At 45.4% G+C, this 17437-nt stretch overlaps 1 protein-coding gene across 3 annotated transcripts in view; it reads left to right on the top strand.

Moving 5' to 3' along the window:
- The window catches only part of DNAH1 (dynein axonemal heavy chain 1), a 73671-nt gene that overhangs the window by 33270 nt on the left and 22964 nt on the right, over window positions 1-17437 (top strand). For all 3 annotated transcript variants that reach the window (XM_027727513.2, XM_027727466.2, XM_027727495.2), the window contains exons 27-48: window positions 483-646; window positions 1082-1195; window positions 1812-2000; window positions 3055-3160; window positions 4218-4331; window positions 4644-4793; window positions 5290-5376; window positions 5470-5656; window positions 5770-5861; window positions 6341-6495; window positions 8134-8311; window positions 8427-8621; window positions 9295-9414; window positions 10037-10195; window positions 10494-10598; window positions 11741-11881; window positions 12355-12515; window positions 13212-13369; window positions 13503-13676; window positions 14043-14081; window positions 15151-15329; window positions 16123-16353. In XM_027727513.2, the coding sequence (XP_027583314.2) occupies window positions 483-646; window positions 1082-1195; window positions 1812-2000; window positions 3055-3160; window positions 4218-4331; window positions 4644-4793; window positions 5290-5376; window positions 5470-5656; window positions 5770-5861; window positions 6341-6495; window positions 8134-8311; window positions 8427-8621; window positions 9295-9414; window positions 10037-10195; window positions 10494-10598; window positions 11741-11881; window positions 12355-12515; window positions 13212-13369; window positions 13503-13676; window positions 14043-14081; window positions 15151-15329; window positions 16123-16353 (3198 nt within the window). The remainder of the gene's footprint in view (window positions 1-482; window positions 647-1081; window positions 1196-1811; window positions 2001-3054; window positions 3161-4217; window positions 4332-4643; window positions 4794-5289; window positions 5377-5469; window positions 5657-5769; window positions 5862-6340; window positions 6496-8133; window positions 8312-8426; window positions 8622-9294; window positions 9415-10036; window positions 10196-10493; window positions 10599-11740; window positions 11882-12354; window positions 12516-13211; window positions 13370-13502; window positions 13677-14042; window positions 14082-15150; window positions 15330-16122; window positions 16354-17437) is intronic.

The raw sequence follows: 17437 nt of genomic DNA, 5'->3' as shown, positions 1-17437 counted from the left end.
ACAGGTGAAAAAACAGATTCTTGTCTTCTTAATCATTAGGATATTTGTCATCATAAACCTCAAATAAGGACTGATAATATGATCATGACCTGAAGACAATAACAAGGTGAAAGGTAACTTTCACCCAAGAAGTTGAAGGTGAAGGAGAATGGAAGTGATGGACAGTGCAAGATGAAACTGCATCTTTCATATCTGTTCCATGCATCCAACCACACCTAATACCTGGGAGTTATTAGCTCTGGGCCTCATCGTGGATCTAACGCTTTCTTTTCACCTGAATATGGTAATGGTGTAGGCAAAAGTCAGGTCTGAGCCAGCCCTGAGTAGGATCTGCGTTCTGAGCAATCATTTGTATCTCTGACAAGAGAAAAGGCAGAAGTGGCCCTGACACAGCCTATGATCTGAGTTTTAGCATGCATTGTGTTAGTGCAGCCTGGCTTTTTGAATGGATTGCTTCAGAGTACTTTTTTTTCCTCTCCCAGCTGGGTGATTTGGTTGCCCTGGTCCGTGGAAAACTGTCCAGGATGCAGCGAGCAGTGTTGTCAGCTCTTATTGTGATTGAGGTCCATGCCAAGGATGTTGCAGCAAAGCTGATTGAGGAGAATGTAACGAGCATGAATGATTTCGAGTGGATCTCCCAGCTCAGGTTAGAGAGCATTGCTGTTGAACCTCACCTGGCCTCCCTGGCCAGCTGTGTCCATGACAAATAGAAACAGAAGTTTGCACCATCTGTAGGCAGTAGTCCTGAGTTACCTCTAACATGAGGAGTGGTATTAAAGTCTGTTAAGGATGCTAGTTCTAAGGCATCTGAGATAGACCTGGTTTTGATGGCATCCACTTTGGCAGTATAGACTAACCCATACCATGATGTTTCATTGTGAAAAGACATCCTCCTGCCCAAGGAGTACAGGTCCTGTGAGAACTCCTGTCCACCCTGTTGTGTTACCTTATTCCTTCTTCTCTCAAGAGGGAAATCCCTTGAAGTGCAGGTCTCCATACCTGCAGGCTGTGGTCTCATGAGCTGCTGTTCTGTCTGCCAGCCAGTGTTTATCTTTCTGCTGTCATATTCACTCATCATTAGGTACTACTGGACAAGGGAGGACCTGTACATCAGAGCAGTCAATGCTGAATTTATCTATGGCTATGAGTATCTGGGGAACACTGGACGTCTGGTTATCACACCCCTCACTGACAGGTAAGGAGATTGTTTTCTGGGTAATGTGTATTTTTTTTCTCTTTTCTGTTTTTTTTTTTTCTTCTGGATGAACAGAATTAAACCAAGGATCTGACCAAGTGGGTCCTACTGCTTACTGTGTGTAAATAGAAACCATTTGTACAGTAAAGTACTACTTGAGATGAGGGCATAGGAACATCCTGGCATTGGTAACTACTGTATTCCTGGTGATCAGCGCTCAGGCTGATTGCTTTCACTCTCCTAATTCTTAATGTAGTGTTTTGACTCATATAAAATGCCCAGCTGATAGCTAAGGAGCTCTTCTAGAAGCCAGCAGATAGCATCTAGTACTCTAGGATATGCAGCAGAAATAATAGTTTTACCTTTTAGTAACTGTCCTTTTTCTGGAGAGTGAATTTGTAGCCAGTGGCAGAAGGATTTATCCATGCAGGCCCCTGTGAATACTAATCAAGGCCACATAGCTAACTCCTTTGCAGAATGCTGCATATCAAAGCAGTTTTGCAGAATAATGAATGATGGATTCCTCCTTGTCTCCAGCTGGACAGATCATGTCTCCCTTACTGAAATCAGTAGTACAAATGCTTTTTTTCATCATGTGGTCTCTTCTTTGTCGTAGGTGTTATCTGACACTTACAGGAGCTTTGCACCTGAAATTTGGAGGAGCACCTGCAGGACCAGCAGGAACAGGCAAAACAGAAACAACGAAAGACCTGGGCAAAGCACTAGCAATCCAAACTGTAGTGTTCAACTGCTCCGACCAACTCGACTTTATGGCAATGGGAAAGTTTTTTAAGGGATTAGCCAGGTACAATGAAATGCTGCATGTCATTATTGAGGAGTAGGCAGGATCCAGGAATGCTGGCCACTGGGAATTGGTGGGTATTTTTCACAGCAGCCCAAAAGAACAAGCAAAGCCCTAGTAAGGGGGTTAATGAGTTCCAGAATAATCAAGGTTACAAAATTCCAGCCAGAAAGGAGGGACACTGGATCCAATTAAAGAAAAAAAAAAAAAAAAGATAAAAGGAGATCCTGTTCATTTAAGGCAAAATTAAAATGCTTTGCACTAATCCACAGTGCACTAATCCACCTGTGCAAATGTTTGCAGCTTTGGCCTTTATTTTAATATCATACTTGTTGAACTGAGATTCAGCCCACAAGCTGCTTAATCTTAAGAAGAAGAGAATCTGCTGAGAATATTCAAAATTGAGCAGCCAAGAGAGACTGCTCTAAGCCCTGAGGGATCCTCTCAGAGAGGCTTCTCTCTTCTCTATGTTTCAAACAGAGCTGGTCCAATTAGTCTGTTGCACACTGGTGAATCTGAATTAGTTACTCCAACAAAAGCGATATTCTTTTCTCAGATGTTTTCTTTGTCAGTTATTTAACTTCTTTCTTAAGCCATGCCTTGTGGGAAGATCACCTTCCTCATAGGCATGCTTCCAGCTTTATACATAGTCTTCCAAATTCTAAAAAATGGACTTAAGAGTTGTCTAAATTGTATCTGCTACATTTACAACTCAGGTACAAACCAGGAATTCAACATGACAGCTCTTTAAAGCTCAAATCTATAACATGCAGAATTTGTCCCAGGCTATAGGATCAGTTATTGCCATGGTCACTCATCACATGGCCTGGGATGCAAAGTCAGGGTGAGGGGCTACAGCCCCTTCCACCGTCCCAGGGCACTGTGGCTGTGTCACTGCCTGCCATGGGACATAAGGGGCCTTTGGGGTTCACTTCTAGTCTCTGTTTTACCTACCCAGTATGTGGATTTGTAATTTCTAGATCTAGCTGAACTTTGGACTGCAAGTTTGCTCCTGTGGGGTGTTCCTGACTCCCTCCATCTTTCCTTCCCTGCCCAGCTCTGGCGCGTGGGCTTGCTTCGATGAGTTCAACCGCATCGATATCGAGGTGCTCTCTGTGGTGGCCCAGCAGATCACAACCATCCAGAAAGCACAGCAGCAGAGGGTATGTAAGGAACATGTGGATACAAAGGCAGACAAAAAAATCTCCACTTGAGCTAGTTCAGGCAAGTCCTTGTCCCTGCAAACCTTCATGGGGGACTGCTTCACTTCAGTGCTCAGGGGTGACTTGGACAGACATCCTTAAGCTTGGAGAGGTTTGAACAATGTCCTGGCTGTGCTGCATCGTATCAGACCATTACACAGCCAGCATGCTGGGGGGAGAGGTTTGTAACCCAAGTGTGTGCTGCCACAGTTGCCCACACTCTCACGGGCTGAAGTAAATCTCAGCTTGAGCTGCAGTGCCAGCAGACTTTGGTGTGGGAGACACTCTGATGCAGATCCACTGAGCTGATAAAAATCAGAGCTGTGATAAAGGCAGCCAGTGTTCTGCCATGAGTTGCTCAGCACCCAATTTGTCTAAATGTGTTATCCAAGCTTTGGTGGATTCACAAAACCCAGTATGTGCAGAAAAATGCACATTCATGTACACACAGAGTTGCATTGGAAAGTGAATTGTTGGCTTTAATGGAGACTCAGCTGTCAGCCAGTCTAGCAGCCAGTCTCTGCTTTGTTCTCTGGAGGCTCAGAAGGGTTAAGACCTGAATCTCCTTGACTTTGGCTTGGAATTAGAAACTTGCTCTCCGTAAATTCTTCTGCATTACTTTATCCCCCATCTGAAATTACTACCTACACAGCTTTAAAAAGGATTTAGGTTTCTCTTTGCCCTTTTTGCCATGAATTAATTCAGGTCTGATCTCTACCGCGAAATAAATGGAAAGATGTTTGTTTACAGCTGGAGACATAGGAGTCTGTTCAAGAGTCAAAAAAAAAATTTATCCTATCAGTAAATCTTCCATGATCCCAGTTTCTTATGCAGGGGAAAATATTGCTGGTAATACTGGATTCCTGCAGTGGGACCAGATTGAGTCACTACAGTTGTGGGCAGCTTGATAATTTAACTACTAAAAGCCATTGTTCTTTTCATGGAAGATGCTGCTACGTTATTTAATTTGTAGGTCAGGCTCTGTTCTTTGAGGACAATCATATTTGTAATTTTCCAGGTGGAGTCCTTCATATTTGAGGGCACAGAGATCCCACTGGTGCCATCCTGTGCCGTCTTCATCACAATGAATCCGGGGTATGCTGGGCGTACCGAACTGCCCGATAACCTGAAGGTGAGGAGGGGAGGCTGCATAGACAGAAAGCAGAGGGGCAACACAGGTGCTACAGGCTACCTGGACCCACCAGTGTGTCTATGGCAAGGGTTAGGATGCAACACTTCTGGGAGGTTTCTAGACTTTGAGATTTGAAACACAATATGTAAGCAAATGGCAGTCCTCGGATTGCAGTCTGCTGACAGGTGCCAGGCACACTCGTGGCTGTGACCTCTAAACAGTCTTGGATAGATACTCAGCCTTTCCAGTTTGCTGGGGAAAAAAGCAAGAAGCGACAGATTTTTGATCTTGTGTTGGATCTGTATGTTTCAGGCTCTCTTTCGTCCTGTGGCTATGATGGTCCCAGATTACTCCATGATTGCTGAGATCTCACTCTACTCCTTTGGGTTTAATGAAGCCAAAGTCCTTGCAAAGAAGATCACCACAACATTCAAACTATTGTCAGAGCAGCTCAGCTCTCAGGTAGATGCCTTAATGTCCATGAATGTTTTTTCTTAATGTGAGGCTTTCTCAGCCTAAGCACATAGTGCCTGGATGGTTCTCTTGGTGCCTTATGATAGCATATCTCAAAAAGGTCACCATACCCATTCTTCATCTTCCTCCCTCCTTTCTAACTCTCATTTCTGCACCTGTGTGGCTGGACTTGCATTCACCCTAAGTCCTAGATAGTATTACAGTGTCAGGACAGTTCAGCCAAGCAGCCCTGCCTGCTTTTCCTTCCATCTAGGATTTTTCATACTGCAGTTATTCATGTCTTCTTCACTTGTAGCCTGTACAGCTGAGGACTAGTTAGTTGTTTCAAGGATCCTGAGAACAGAATTGGATGAAGGTGTTGTTCTGAAGGCATAACTCTCTCATTTTGTTTTCTTACCTGCTAACTGAGTGCATGCATAGGTTTTCTCTTTTTTAGGTGGTGCTTCTCTGTCTGATGACATTGTTTCCTCTGTGCATTTTCCAGGACCACTATGACTTTGGGATGAGAGCTGTGAAGACTGTCATCTCAACAGCTGGCAACCTCAAAAGAGAGAATCCTGATATGGATGAGGTAAATGTGCTTGCAGCTCACACTGCCATAGACTAATGTGGCCTTCTAAGAGAGGAATGATCTCTGAAGTCCTGAGTTCTTTAATCCTTGCAGGAGCTCATCTGCCTGCGGGCTATTAGGGATGCCAATGTACCCAAATTCCTGCAGGATGACCTCAAGCTCTTCAATGGTATTGTCTCAGATTTATTTCCAAACATCAAAGAAACGCCTGTTGATTATGGCATCCTGGAAGAAGCCATCCGCAAATCCTGCATCCAAGCCAATCTGAAGGATGTCGATGGTGAGAGAAAAGGCTCTCCACAAGCTCCCTCTGGGTCTGGGCTTTCAGTCCAGTGTGCTGTCCTAGGAAAGAGATGTTCTCCAAGACCGACTGTGCATCATCTTCCTCTACAGGTTTTGTGACTAAGGTCATCCAGCTGTATGAGACCACTGTGGTCCGTCATGGCCTTATGCTGGTGGGACCAACGGGTTCTGGGAAGACAAAGGTATGGGTGAGACACTGTGCTGGCCCCAGCAAACCATCACCCCCCTGGTGATGCAGAGGTTTAAGTTTCACAGAAGACTCACGCTCTGGCATTTCCAGCTTCTCTCAGATAGAAGTCTGGGCACAAAGACGCTGCCAGTTAGTACTGATTTATAGCCATGGGAAAGTATATTACTAGCTCACTTTTTGGGTTGTGAGTTGTGAGATTAGAACAAGGCTTATTAGCTCTGCTGCAGATTTTTAAGGCTGAGACATGCTTTGACATCTCGATGTGCTTCAGGCCTCTTGCACAGGAGATCTAACTGCATGTAGAATGCTTTATTTCTGTGCTTTTATTTCACCAGGCATCTTTTTACTATGATATTACCCTCCGCTCTGTCTCCTTTCTCACTGCCTTTTGAATGCAGTTGCTGTGAGAGCAAGAGGCTTTGTCATCCTGGAGCCATGGCAGTTAACTCTCTGGCTGTCCTGCTTTTGCAGAGTTATGAAGTCCTGGCAGCTGCAATGACATCACTGAAAGGTCAGCCTGCAGCCAGTGGTGGGAATTACGAAGCAGTCAACTACTTTATACTGAATCCCAAATCCATCACAATGGGCCAGCTTTATGGAGAGTTCAACTTGCTAACGCATGAGTGGTAAAGTACAAAACCTTCTTTCCTCCCTTCCAGACAGAAAACACTTTTCTGGTCTTGAGCGTCTTCTCTTCAAGGCTGAGAACCGTTTAGGGTGGTGGCGCAAAACCAGAAGCGATCAAGTCCTTATCCTCACCCAGCTACAATAGCCAGTCACGGAGATTTAAGCTGACATCTTTTATTGTGTGCTTGGCCCGTCTGCCGGCACATGCCCAGACAGTTCCTGCAGCTCAGCTCGCAGCGTTAACTGCATAACAATAATTCAATAGCTTTGGAGCACATGCCCCTGCTCTAAGATACAGCAGCTTAAAAACACTTGCTTTGCTTCTGAAGAAAAGTGACCTCTGTACTGTGCACTTGAATTGTTCTGTGTAAATGCACTGGTAGCCTTGAATGATGAGGAGTGACTTTCAGGCATAAAGAGGCATTTCATTCCCGTTACCAGGACTCCTGCTTGCTTGCATGTTTTGGAAACAAGAACCAATGGCCCATTTGCCCTCTTTGCAGCCAGGTCCTACTGCTTATGTTTTCATATGTGACCTGAGGTTGACTTTGCAGCTCACTTTATCTGGAATCTAAGGTGTGAGAAGCAGTGTGAATCTCCCTTTGGCCCTGTCAGCTAGCACTTGCTTAGGGGCAAAGCTAAAAATTGTGTTCTGTAAAATGAGGGAAACTAAATATATATGAAGCTAACTACCTCTAGGAAAAGTGCAAGCAAGTAAACATTACTGATGCTGAGACCAAAGCTTCCCAACTTAGAATCTGGTGTATATTTGCTGAAGGACATTTTATAGGATGTTCCAATTAAGCTCAACAGTTTTATTTATGATGTGAGTCTACCCAAGGGCAGCACACAGGCACATCAACATGACAGAAAGAAAAATACAGCAGCCATGTAAAATGTATTTACAGACAAATCCATCTGTTTTAATCAGCTGAGCTTTAGAACAGACAGTTTTCCCTTGATCTCAGTAACAATATCCTGGAATTCACTAGCATTATAAAAATAACAAATAATTATTTAATAGCAGGAGTGGAGTCTATCCAGGGTCTGAATGGAAATTGCACTCCAGGTTTCCATGTGTACATTAAGTTCTTGCTGTCAACAGTCAGCATTCCTTGTGTCTGCTCTCCTGTTCACCAGCTCCAGCACCACCTGGGTTCACAGACAGTTGAGGATGGGGAACTTCAGTTATAAAGAGGGTAGGGACGTGCCCTTTAGCCTGGATTTATCCTTGTAACCCGAGTCTGCCTTTATACTTGGTGGAGAAAAAGAGGCACCTCAAGAGAGCAGATAACCTGCCTATGACCTGAACTGGATGCTAGCAAGGCCTCTTTACTTGTTATTGAGGAGAGAGATGTTAAAGGAAAGCTTGATGTTTTACAGTTAAATGATATGAATTCCAGATTTAATGCCCAAAGAAATTGTTTCATGGTGTCACTCGGGCTGAGATGTTTATCTCAGTAAAAAAAGGAATGAAGTGGACCTTTATGCAGCTCATCAAAAAGGGAGGCACAGGTATCCTTGGGCAGATAAACCAGGGTAATATTCTGGCTCTGTTGCCTTATATGGTGGGAACTTTGCCATTGATTTCAGCAAAACCAGAATGGGCCAAGCCCTGCCTTCCTCACACCTTTCAGGACAGATGGGATCTTCTCCACACTGATCCGTCGGGGAACTGTGGCCACTGACACCACCAAGAAGTGGTATATGTTTGATGGGCCAGTTGATGCTTTGTGGATTGAAAACATGAACACAGTGCTAGATGACAATAAGAAGCTGTGCCTCAGCTCAGGGGAAATCATAAAGATGACAGAGGTAACTCATCCCTCTCGCTTTTGCTGCTTGCTGTCTGTACTCCTCTCTCCCAGCACTGAAAGATGTATCAAAAGTGAACAAGTCCTTATCCTTCCTTTTGTTTTACAATTTCCAGAGCATGACCATGATGTTTGAAGTCCAGGATCTGGCTGTTGCTTCCCCTGCCACAGTCTCCCGCTGTGGCATGGTTTACCTGGAACCCAGCATCTTGGGGCTGGACCCCTTCGTTGAATGCTGGCTGAAAAATATCCCAGAAATCATGCAGCGCTTCTCACAGAAACTAGCATCTCTCTTCAAGAAATTCCTCAAGGTGAGCTACTGTGCCATTCCAGCCTTCCCAGAGTTTAAGCTTGTCAGCTTGCATATCAACCAGCACAGACTCATCAAGGCCTGGATTTAAATGCCATTGTGGGAACAGTTCAGACTACCAGCATACAAACTGCTCTGTGAATTTTCTGGGTTTAATAGGTGTTACTCACTGATCCCTGTAGATGTGACTTAGTCTTATTGGTCATTATAGTTTATTTTATTTCATTTTAAAATTATTTTCTGGACAAAATCATCCCAGCGCTGCTGCTTACAGTGGAGTAACTCCAGGGAGAAAGTTGTTTGAACCTGTCTTGTTATTTCTACTCTGCTGCTAAGCCATTATTGTAATGAGTAACCTGGAGATGCAAAGGAAAGCTCCAAAAGGAGCAAACCATTTAACAGCAGTGATGCCACAAGATGCACATCACTGTTGTGCAGAACCAAAAGGCAGGCTCAGTGGTTTCTTGGGGCTAAGACTGAACCTAGGGGTTTGACTGGCTTTTCTCCAGTCAGAACAGTGATACTTGGGATGCAGTTGGAAATGGCAGCATTTTCAGTCACTATACGTGCTAAACATAGCATGAGGGAGACAAGGAGAAACCAGAATGAGAAGGTAAAACCAAAGACAGCTGTGCTGGATGGTGACACTGAGCTGTTCCTGCCTTTCCTTACAGGATGCCATCGACTTTGTGCGGAACTCTGTGAAGGAGATAATTACCTCAACAGACAGTAACCTCACAAGGAGCCTCCTCGTGCTCTTGGAATGTTTGTATCAGCCTTTCATTCCCATTAAGGTAGGATTTTGCTACCTCTTTCACTATTATTTGTGCCTGTAACTCTTAAGGACACCAAGTCATGCAGAGGGTTAGTCACCAGAGAACAAGATGTTGGTGCAGAAAGGTCATGCTGTAGCTCATCTACGGGGCAGAAGTAATATGACATCCTGCAAAGCATAGGTAAACCTGGAAGGATTATGCTCTGCCCACTGAAGAAACAAAAGATAAGCTCCATGCCTACCAGGCTGGAGGGCAGAGGTTCACTTTTATTTATAGCAGAGGGAATTGGAGAATAAGTGGAAAGCAGAGATCTGAGCTGAGCAGCGATGCACTTCAGATTGCAGGTCCTCTGAGAATTAGTACTGGAGAAGGCTGGACAATTTTCAAATTAAAAACCTAAGACTAAATTCTTCTCCCAGCTCCTGTTGAGTGACGTTAGTTCAGCAAGGGGAGTCTCTCAAGTACACCAATAAAACAACAAATTTTAATCCACAGAATATATTAACAAGGCCTGTGAAAAGCTGGCTAGGAAAAGCTACATAGAAGCTGAATAGAATTACGAAAAAATAAGGAAGAGTCTGGGTTTTGCGTGCCTTAACCATGGCTGAGAACTTTTTTTCTGCTTGTCTCTGGTTCTAAGGGAATTAAGACCATTCCCCGGGAGAAGGCTGCTCGTATGGGAGAGCTGATTGAACCCTGGTTTATATTTGCCTTGATCTGGAGTGTGGGTGCTACTGGAGATGCCCAAAGTCGCATGGCCTTCAGCTCGTGGCTCAGAAGTAAGATGGCAAAGGAAAAGGTGAGTAAAGGAAAAGCAGATCCTCTCTCATTATAGAGGAATTAGTAATGATGGATGGCGGTCAGAGCTTCTTGAATGTCTGGAGGCTTTGGATGGACTTCCTCTTGGCATCTTGGCTACTCCCTTTAAGTCTGTCTCAAACTTAAAGGGACTACTGGAGCTGGAAGTTCTGGGAGAATTCTGAGCCCCCCTGGCCTGGGCAGCACCCCAGTAGCAAAGTTTTCCCTGAAGTAGTGCAGATCCTCCTATGAATTCAGCTGAGTGGCAACCAGGTTCACCACAGCTTTTTTTCTCACAGATCCAGTTACTTTTCCCAAAAGAAGGACTGGTTTATGACTATAAGCTGGATGATGCTGGGCTTAGTAGTACTGAAGAGGATGTGGATGAAGAGGTCACTAGAGAGGTAAAATATTTCACCTCCAAAATGGGTAATCTAGGGGGAAGGACCAGGAAGCAGCAAAGTCCTGGAGGATTTGGTAGGATTTTCTCATCAAGGGCAAATAAGAAAGGCCTATAGGAACCAAACAAGAATGTTTAATCAAAATTAAGCTTTTTGCTGAATCAAAAAGGCAGCTTCTTGCCTTCAGGATTGTGAAGTAGATCTTTCAAATCTACTCAAACCAGCCAAAGGCTGGTCAATTGAGACTTGAGTGCCTCTGTCAGTGCTCAGGAAAGTGAGAGAGCTCTACAGGTGTGGCTGCTGGAGAAGGACAAGGAGAAGCTCGGATGGATAGATCTGCCTGTGTTAAAAAGCAGTGCACAACAGCAGAAGAGCTGTGTGCAGCAGAGTATAGAGTAGCAGCAAAGAAGACAAATATGCCATCTTTTTCACAGGAGACAGCAGTAGGGCGTGTAAGGGCCATCTTGACTGACAGTCAACAGCCTCTGGGCTGAAAGAAAGTAAAAAAAGAGGGAAAACTCTTCCCCTTCCTGAAATCAAAGAAAAGAGCCCTACATAAGCATCAGATGTTTAACAGAAGCTGCCAATGTGGTCAGAAATGCAGATCTCCTGTGTTCTCCAGCACATCCCTGGCAGAACCTCTATTTCACTTGTATAGTGGCCTCTGGGAGGTTCATCTGCAGCTTGAATCTAGCAGAAGTCATCCATGTCTTGTACAAGTACAGAACCTCATGTGCCTCTGAGTGCAATGTGACTGATGGCACCAAATGTGAAGACAGGATCCCAGATAAACCCCTTTTGGCCCTCTGCCATGGGCAGAATTCCCATTCTTGCAAATATCAAAAGTGCTCCATCCCACTTTGATCCCAGTTCTCAGAAGGGAGGGCAAGTGTGTTGCTGCTGGAGCAATAACCTCTGACTCTTGGGCTCTCTCCCACTCAAAATAAGCGAGTCAAACGCTCACAGCATTGACATACAGAAAGATAAGGGTGGCAAGACTAACAGAGGGGCTGGAAACCTGAATTTCTCATCAAAATCTGAGCTAATACACAAGGAGTGGTTACAGGGAAAACAGCAGAAATAGTTTTCTTTTCCTGTAAGGGATAGTTGTGACTGCCCCATCTAAGCAGACTCATATCTTCCAGGTGCACTGGGAGGTGTGGCTGGACCCTACAGCAAAGTTCAACATGGTTCCAGATACCAACTTCTGTGATGTTATTGTGCCCACAATGAACACAGTCCGCATGGCATATCTGCTGGAGCTGTTGCTCACCAACTATAAGCCAGTATGTGCCCAACCTTGTCTTTGAATTTTTGATTCAGCCTTTTCCTCTCCCAGTGCAGTCAGAACTTAACAGCTACCTGACACTTTGAGATTATTTCCCACTCCCATGGATTTGTATTTCTCTGCTCAAAATCTGTGCTTAAGCCCTAAGAATTCTCCATTCAGTCCCCAGGCACCATGCCAGTGCCTCAAAGGTGAGTCAAGAGTCATTTGTTTAATCAAAATGCAGCAATTGCTAGATAGCCCATCACCATCCCTCTTTACCTGTTTCCTACAGTTTGATTTCATGCTTCTCTGGTTGGATTCCATCCACACCAGGAGATCTGTTGGGCAGCTGACCTTACTGAAGAAACAAGCCTAACCTTTTGATTCCTAAGTGAGCAGTAACCTGCATGTCCTCCAGCAAATGTGAGAGTGCTGGGAAACACAGACTGCTTGCCTGGTGTTATGCTGCATTGCTGATTGTGCTTCCAGGTTCTCTGCATTGGTCCCACTGGCACAGGGAAGACCCTCACAATTGCGGACAAGCTTTTGAAGAACTTGCCTAACAAATACATCACCCACTTCCTGATGTTTTCAGCACGCACCTCTGCTAACCAAACCCAGGATCTCATTGACAGCAAACTGGATAAGAGGCAAGATTCCTTTCTGTGTGTGCAAAAGCAGCATCCCTGAGCTCAGTGTTTCTGTCAACTTGGCCATTTAATTTCATCCCAAGACCTGAAGGGGCCGCAAGCATGTACAGCTGTGGATAACAAATAGAACACACAGCACATCTGAGCTGGGATTGTGAGAGCCAGTAAAAGCTTAATAGAACGGCAAGGAAGTGAGAAGGATTAGTGAGGGTCTGTAAGAGTTGCTCCAATTCTAGTTATTCCAGAAATACTACATTTCACAGCACAGGTGTTTGCAAACCCTGGTGTGGGATCTTTACAGAAAGTGATGAAGGGAGAAAATGTGGCTGTCCACCCGCAGTCCCACTCCCCACAGTTAACAGCTTCCATTTCGCCTCCCCGGTCAGCCACTGGTTTGAAGTTTCCAACAGATTCATGGGCTCAAATTTTGCTTTTATTTGCACCCATTTATTCACTGACATTGTGCATAAGTAGACAAAATTTCACTTGTGTTTGGAAAGAAGCCAGTGCCTCAAACGTTGCTCCAGATCTTTTCCATATAAAGGCCCTTATAATGGAGTTTATTAAGTATAAGAATAGCTGAAACTGTTGATTCAGGAAACACCTGGAGATAAAAAAGAGTGCTTTTGGATCAAGATAGGAGTACCTTTGCAATAGGAGTTGTCCTGTGTCCTTTCACGGGTTCTCTCCTTACAGGCGGAAAGGTGTGTTCGGGCCTCCAGTTGGTCGGTACTTCATATTTTTTATCGATGACTTGAACATGCCCATGCTGGAGCAATATGGTGCTCAGCCACCCATCGAGCTGCTGCGGCAGTACATGGACCACCGGGGCTGGTACGACCGGAAACAGATCGGTATGACCCAGACCCTGAGCCCAGAGCTCTTGGCGAAAGTTGGCCTGTTAGATACGTGTACCTGCTGTGGGAATTTGTGGCCAGGGTTTTCAGCTACGACTTAGCATTCATTCCTGATTTTGCACTCTTCAAGGTACTTTTAAGAATCTGGTAGATATTAATTTTGTCTGTGCCATGGGACCTCCTGGAGGGGGAAGGAATCCTGTCACTCCACGCTTCACTCGCCATTTCAACTACCTCTCCTTCACCGAGATGGATGACAGCAGCAAGAAGACTATCTTCTCCAACATCCTTGGCAGCTGGATGGGTAAGTCCTGCAGAAAACTGCCACCTTCTCCTCATGTTGGAAGTCACCCTGCTGATAATGGAGGTTGGAAGGGGAGGGATTAATACTGATGATCCAATCAAAATGTTGGAAGCTGAAACTTGCAGTCACTTGAAGATGCTTTTGGGAAAGTGTTGTATGAATCTTAGTAGAGAGCTCATACACTGTTTAATCTCAGGACCAAACTCTGCTCGTGCAAATCAGCAAACTTCAGCTTTAGCTTTCACTGTTCCATAAGATATCATATAGCCTGGGCCTTTCAAAGAGCATTTCATTTGTGATGGATGATGCAGATATACTTCACCTCAGCAGGTAAAGCTGGAACTCAGGTTTTTTTTCTTTTTCTAGATGGACTCCTAGGAGAAAGAAGTTACAGAACTCCAGTGCGTAAGTAAGAGCAGAAAGATGAGAGAGACAGTGAACAGAACAAGCTGATGGGCACAGCATGGCACAGCTTACCTGTGCTTTCAGCAGACAGACACTTGCCCAGACAACAGCCCTCAGTGCAAGCAGAGCCTTCTGTTACTCTCCATCTGCTGCAGCCTGTGGACAGCTGAGCAGGAGGGATCTGAGCATGGTGCTACAGCCACCCAGAAAAAAGGGTTCATTTGGAGTGAAATGAGTCCTCTGTATTTGACAGGGTGGGAATTTGGGATCATCTTTGTAAATGTGCCCTCATCTGCAAATCTGCCAGTAGAAAGGAGTCAGAATAGTCAGCTATGAGAGAAACAAAGCAGAGCTTTCTGGGTGCTTGCAATATTCACAAGTGCCAGTACCTGGCTGTGAGTTCAGGGGCACACTGAAACATCTAGCTGTGATTTAAAGAGAAATTAAAGAACTTCGGAAATCATGCAAAAAAGTTCAAAATGCTGAGATGTCACAGGGCTCTACTTCTTAAGGAATGTTTGTAACAAACTTCATTGAGAGAAAAAAATATGCTCTGAAACTGGCAGCTGTGTTTAAATCTTGCCAGACTATTGCATAAGAAATTATTCCTCAGTGGCTTTGCATTTGCTGAGTATAATGATTTGCAGGGGGTTTAGCTAAGAGGGCACTCACACCTTCTAGCTTAAAAGTAGCTGAGACTCTACTGTGGGAGTATAAGGAAGGAGAAGGAAAACCTGTCTGGAGTATTTCAGGTAGGCATCGATTGCCTTTCTGGCAGTGTCTCCCCTGTCTCTGCGGGGTATAAAGTTTTTGCATCACAGAATGACTGTGATGTGTTCTTCCATGCCCAAATCTGGTTCATATTAGTTGAGAAACTCATTGGAAACTGTCCACTGCAGTGAGCAGGGGCTTGGTCAGGTGCCTCACAGTCTCTGCAGAAGAAAGCACACAAAAGTGTGTTCCTGCCCAAGCACCTCTGCCTCTCAGTGCTGCCTTCCTGCCCTGTTGGGACCTTCTCAGCCCAGAGTCACCTCACTGGCATCCTCTCCAACTTCCTCTGTCTCTGCAGCTGGAGCAGTTGCAGTCAAAGACTTGAATGAGCCCTTGGTGGATGCCACTATCCATGTGTATATGACCATCACATCCCAGCTGCTGCCCACACCAGCAAAGTCTCATTACACCTTCAACCTGAGAGACCTGTCCAAGGTGTTCCAGGGCATGCTCATGGCTGAGCCCAGCAAGGTCGAGGTGAGTCCTCCCATCAGCACAGCTGTGCCACCCAGGGGAAGACCAGAAATGTTCCAGCTGAGGCCTCGTCGACAGGCCTGCAAGTAGGCTTCAATTTCCTGTTGAAGCTGCATTTTGGAATTGCTCAATGAATGTGATGGGCCCCACTTTGGCTATTGTCTGGTACCAATAGGAAACAAACCCCCTCTTTCACCTCAGCCCTTCCTTGGCATGGAAGCAGGTGAGTCAGTACAACACAGCCCATCCATTCAGGGCTGGATGGAGCCACAGGGGGCCAGACAGGGGCAGAGGTGCTGTCCTGCCTGCTTGTGTCAGTGGAGGCTTCTGCCCCTTCAGCCCTCCTGAGGACCTTACTCTGGCTTCAGCCTGGCTAGTAGAGATTGACTTATCACAGGGAGTGCTTAGGATCCTAGTTCTGTGCTACCAGCCTAATAAAGGGATCTTCCCAAAAAACACAAGAAAACTGTAAAAATTAAATCAAACTGGGGAAAGATAAAAACAGAGAACATAAAATTTAAATCTCTCAAAGAAAGCCCGGCATATGGACAAATAGAGGAGGGAATTAGCTGAAGCTGTAATGAGCTCTCTGCAAAGCAGCTGTTTTGACAAGAGTTGATTTTGAGAGGAGAAGGGAAAGCAGCTTCCTCCGCCCAGTTCATTCTCCGCTCCAGCTGCCTTCTAGCAGGAGTGGAGTTGGCCACATGCTGGGCAGGAACCAGCTTTCCTGACAGTGATGCTCATAACACTTCTCTGCTTCTCTCACGGGGGCTGTTTTGCTGGGATTTCCTGCCAGGACAAATTGGACCTGCTGAGACTGTGGTACCATGAGAGCTGCCGGGTCTTCTGTGATCGCTTGGTCAATGAGGAAGACAGGACCTGGTTTGACAACCTAATGATGAAGAAGATGGAGGAGTTTGGCACCACTTTTGAGGAGGTCATCCCCTCCCAGCCAGTCCTGTTTGGGGACTTCATGGAGCCAGGTGCCAATGTCAAGCTATACAAAGCAATCGACAGCCAGGAAAAGGTAAGGACCCTGGGAATCATGATGTGAACTGTGTTCATATCTTCCAAGGCTTTTGTAAACAAAGGAAAACAGTTAATAGTGATGGTGGAGCTGCTGTAATTGAAGGTGTCTGGAACCACAAACCCTCCGAGGGGTCTCCTGTGAACTCCTACCCCATATATGGATAGTAGCTGTATTTGACACAATGGGAAATTGAGGTGGAACAAGCTGTCTCTGCTTTTCAATCCTGGAGGCAGCCTGCTATGCCAAATCTCCGAAATGAGCTGCACTTGGGACTGCAAAGTGAAATTTGCTGGAAAGAAATGGCACATTACCCCCAAACAATACTACTTTTGCCATTAAAGACTTCACAATTGACCTTTACAAGTAATTAATGTTACTGCCAGATTCCCTGTTGGAGAAGATACTGCGAGTACTTCGGTAGTGGTAATTAAGCAAAGGCAATGAGCAGCGCGTTTTGCACTCATTATCAGAAACAGATGATTATCCTGTCGTCTCTCCTCTTGTGATAGCTGTGTGACAAGGACTGGTAATTAACTGAGCTTTCCAATCCCTTTTGCAAAGTATGTAGGCCTGTCCCCCACTGAGGTGAGCACAGCTGAGACAGCCAGGCTTACAGGCTGCCACACAGTCCACTGATGCACACAGGACTTTGGCATCTAGGCAGGGATTCCAGCACTGTATGAATTCCAGCTGGTGTTGCTTGCCCAAGTTCACAGTGAGATTGCTGAGGGGATAGGATCAAATCCCAGATATCTTCATGCTTCATCTCCTTCTCTGGCCTGAGGGTGCTGTTGAAAAGAGCCCTGGAAAGGGCAGGAGAAACTGCTCCTGCAACTGTTCCATGTGATGACTGGACTGGGAGAGGAGTGTGCTCCTCTACCCATCTACAGCCAGTGTTGTTTTCTTCCAGCACCTGCCCTTTCCAGCCAGGATCCTAACCACAGGGTGCAGCAGCAGGCAATGGGCAGTTATAGAGCGAGGAAACTGTCCCAGAGGGAGGCCCTGGAGCAGTATGGATCAGGCAGCCATAAGCTATTTTATTTTGAACTACACCCTGCTGTTTCTCCAGGCAAACAGCACT

Source organism: Pipra filicauda, unplaced genomic scaffold (assembly GCF_003945595.2).
Source record: "Pipra filicauda isolate LSUMZ 115617 unplaced genomic scaffold, ASM394559v2 scaffold103_size3290846_pilon, whole genome shotgun sequence".
In the NCBI taxonomy this organism is placed as follows: Eukaryota; Metazoa; Chordata; class Aves; order Passeriformes; family Pipridae; genus Pipra; species Pipra filicauda.
Note: the sequence above shows the minus strand (reverse complement) of the source record. Positions and strands in the feature narration are given on the sequence as shown.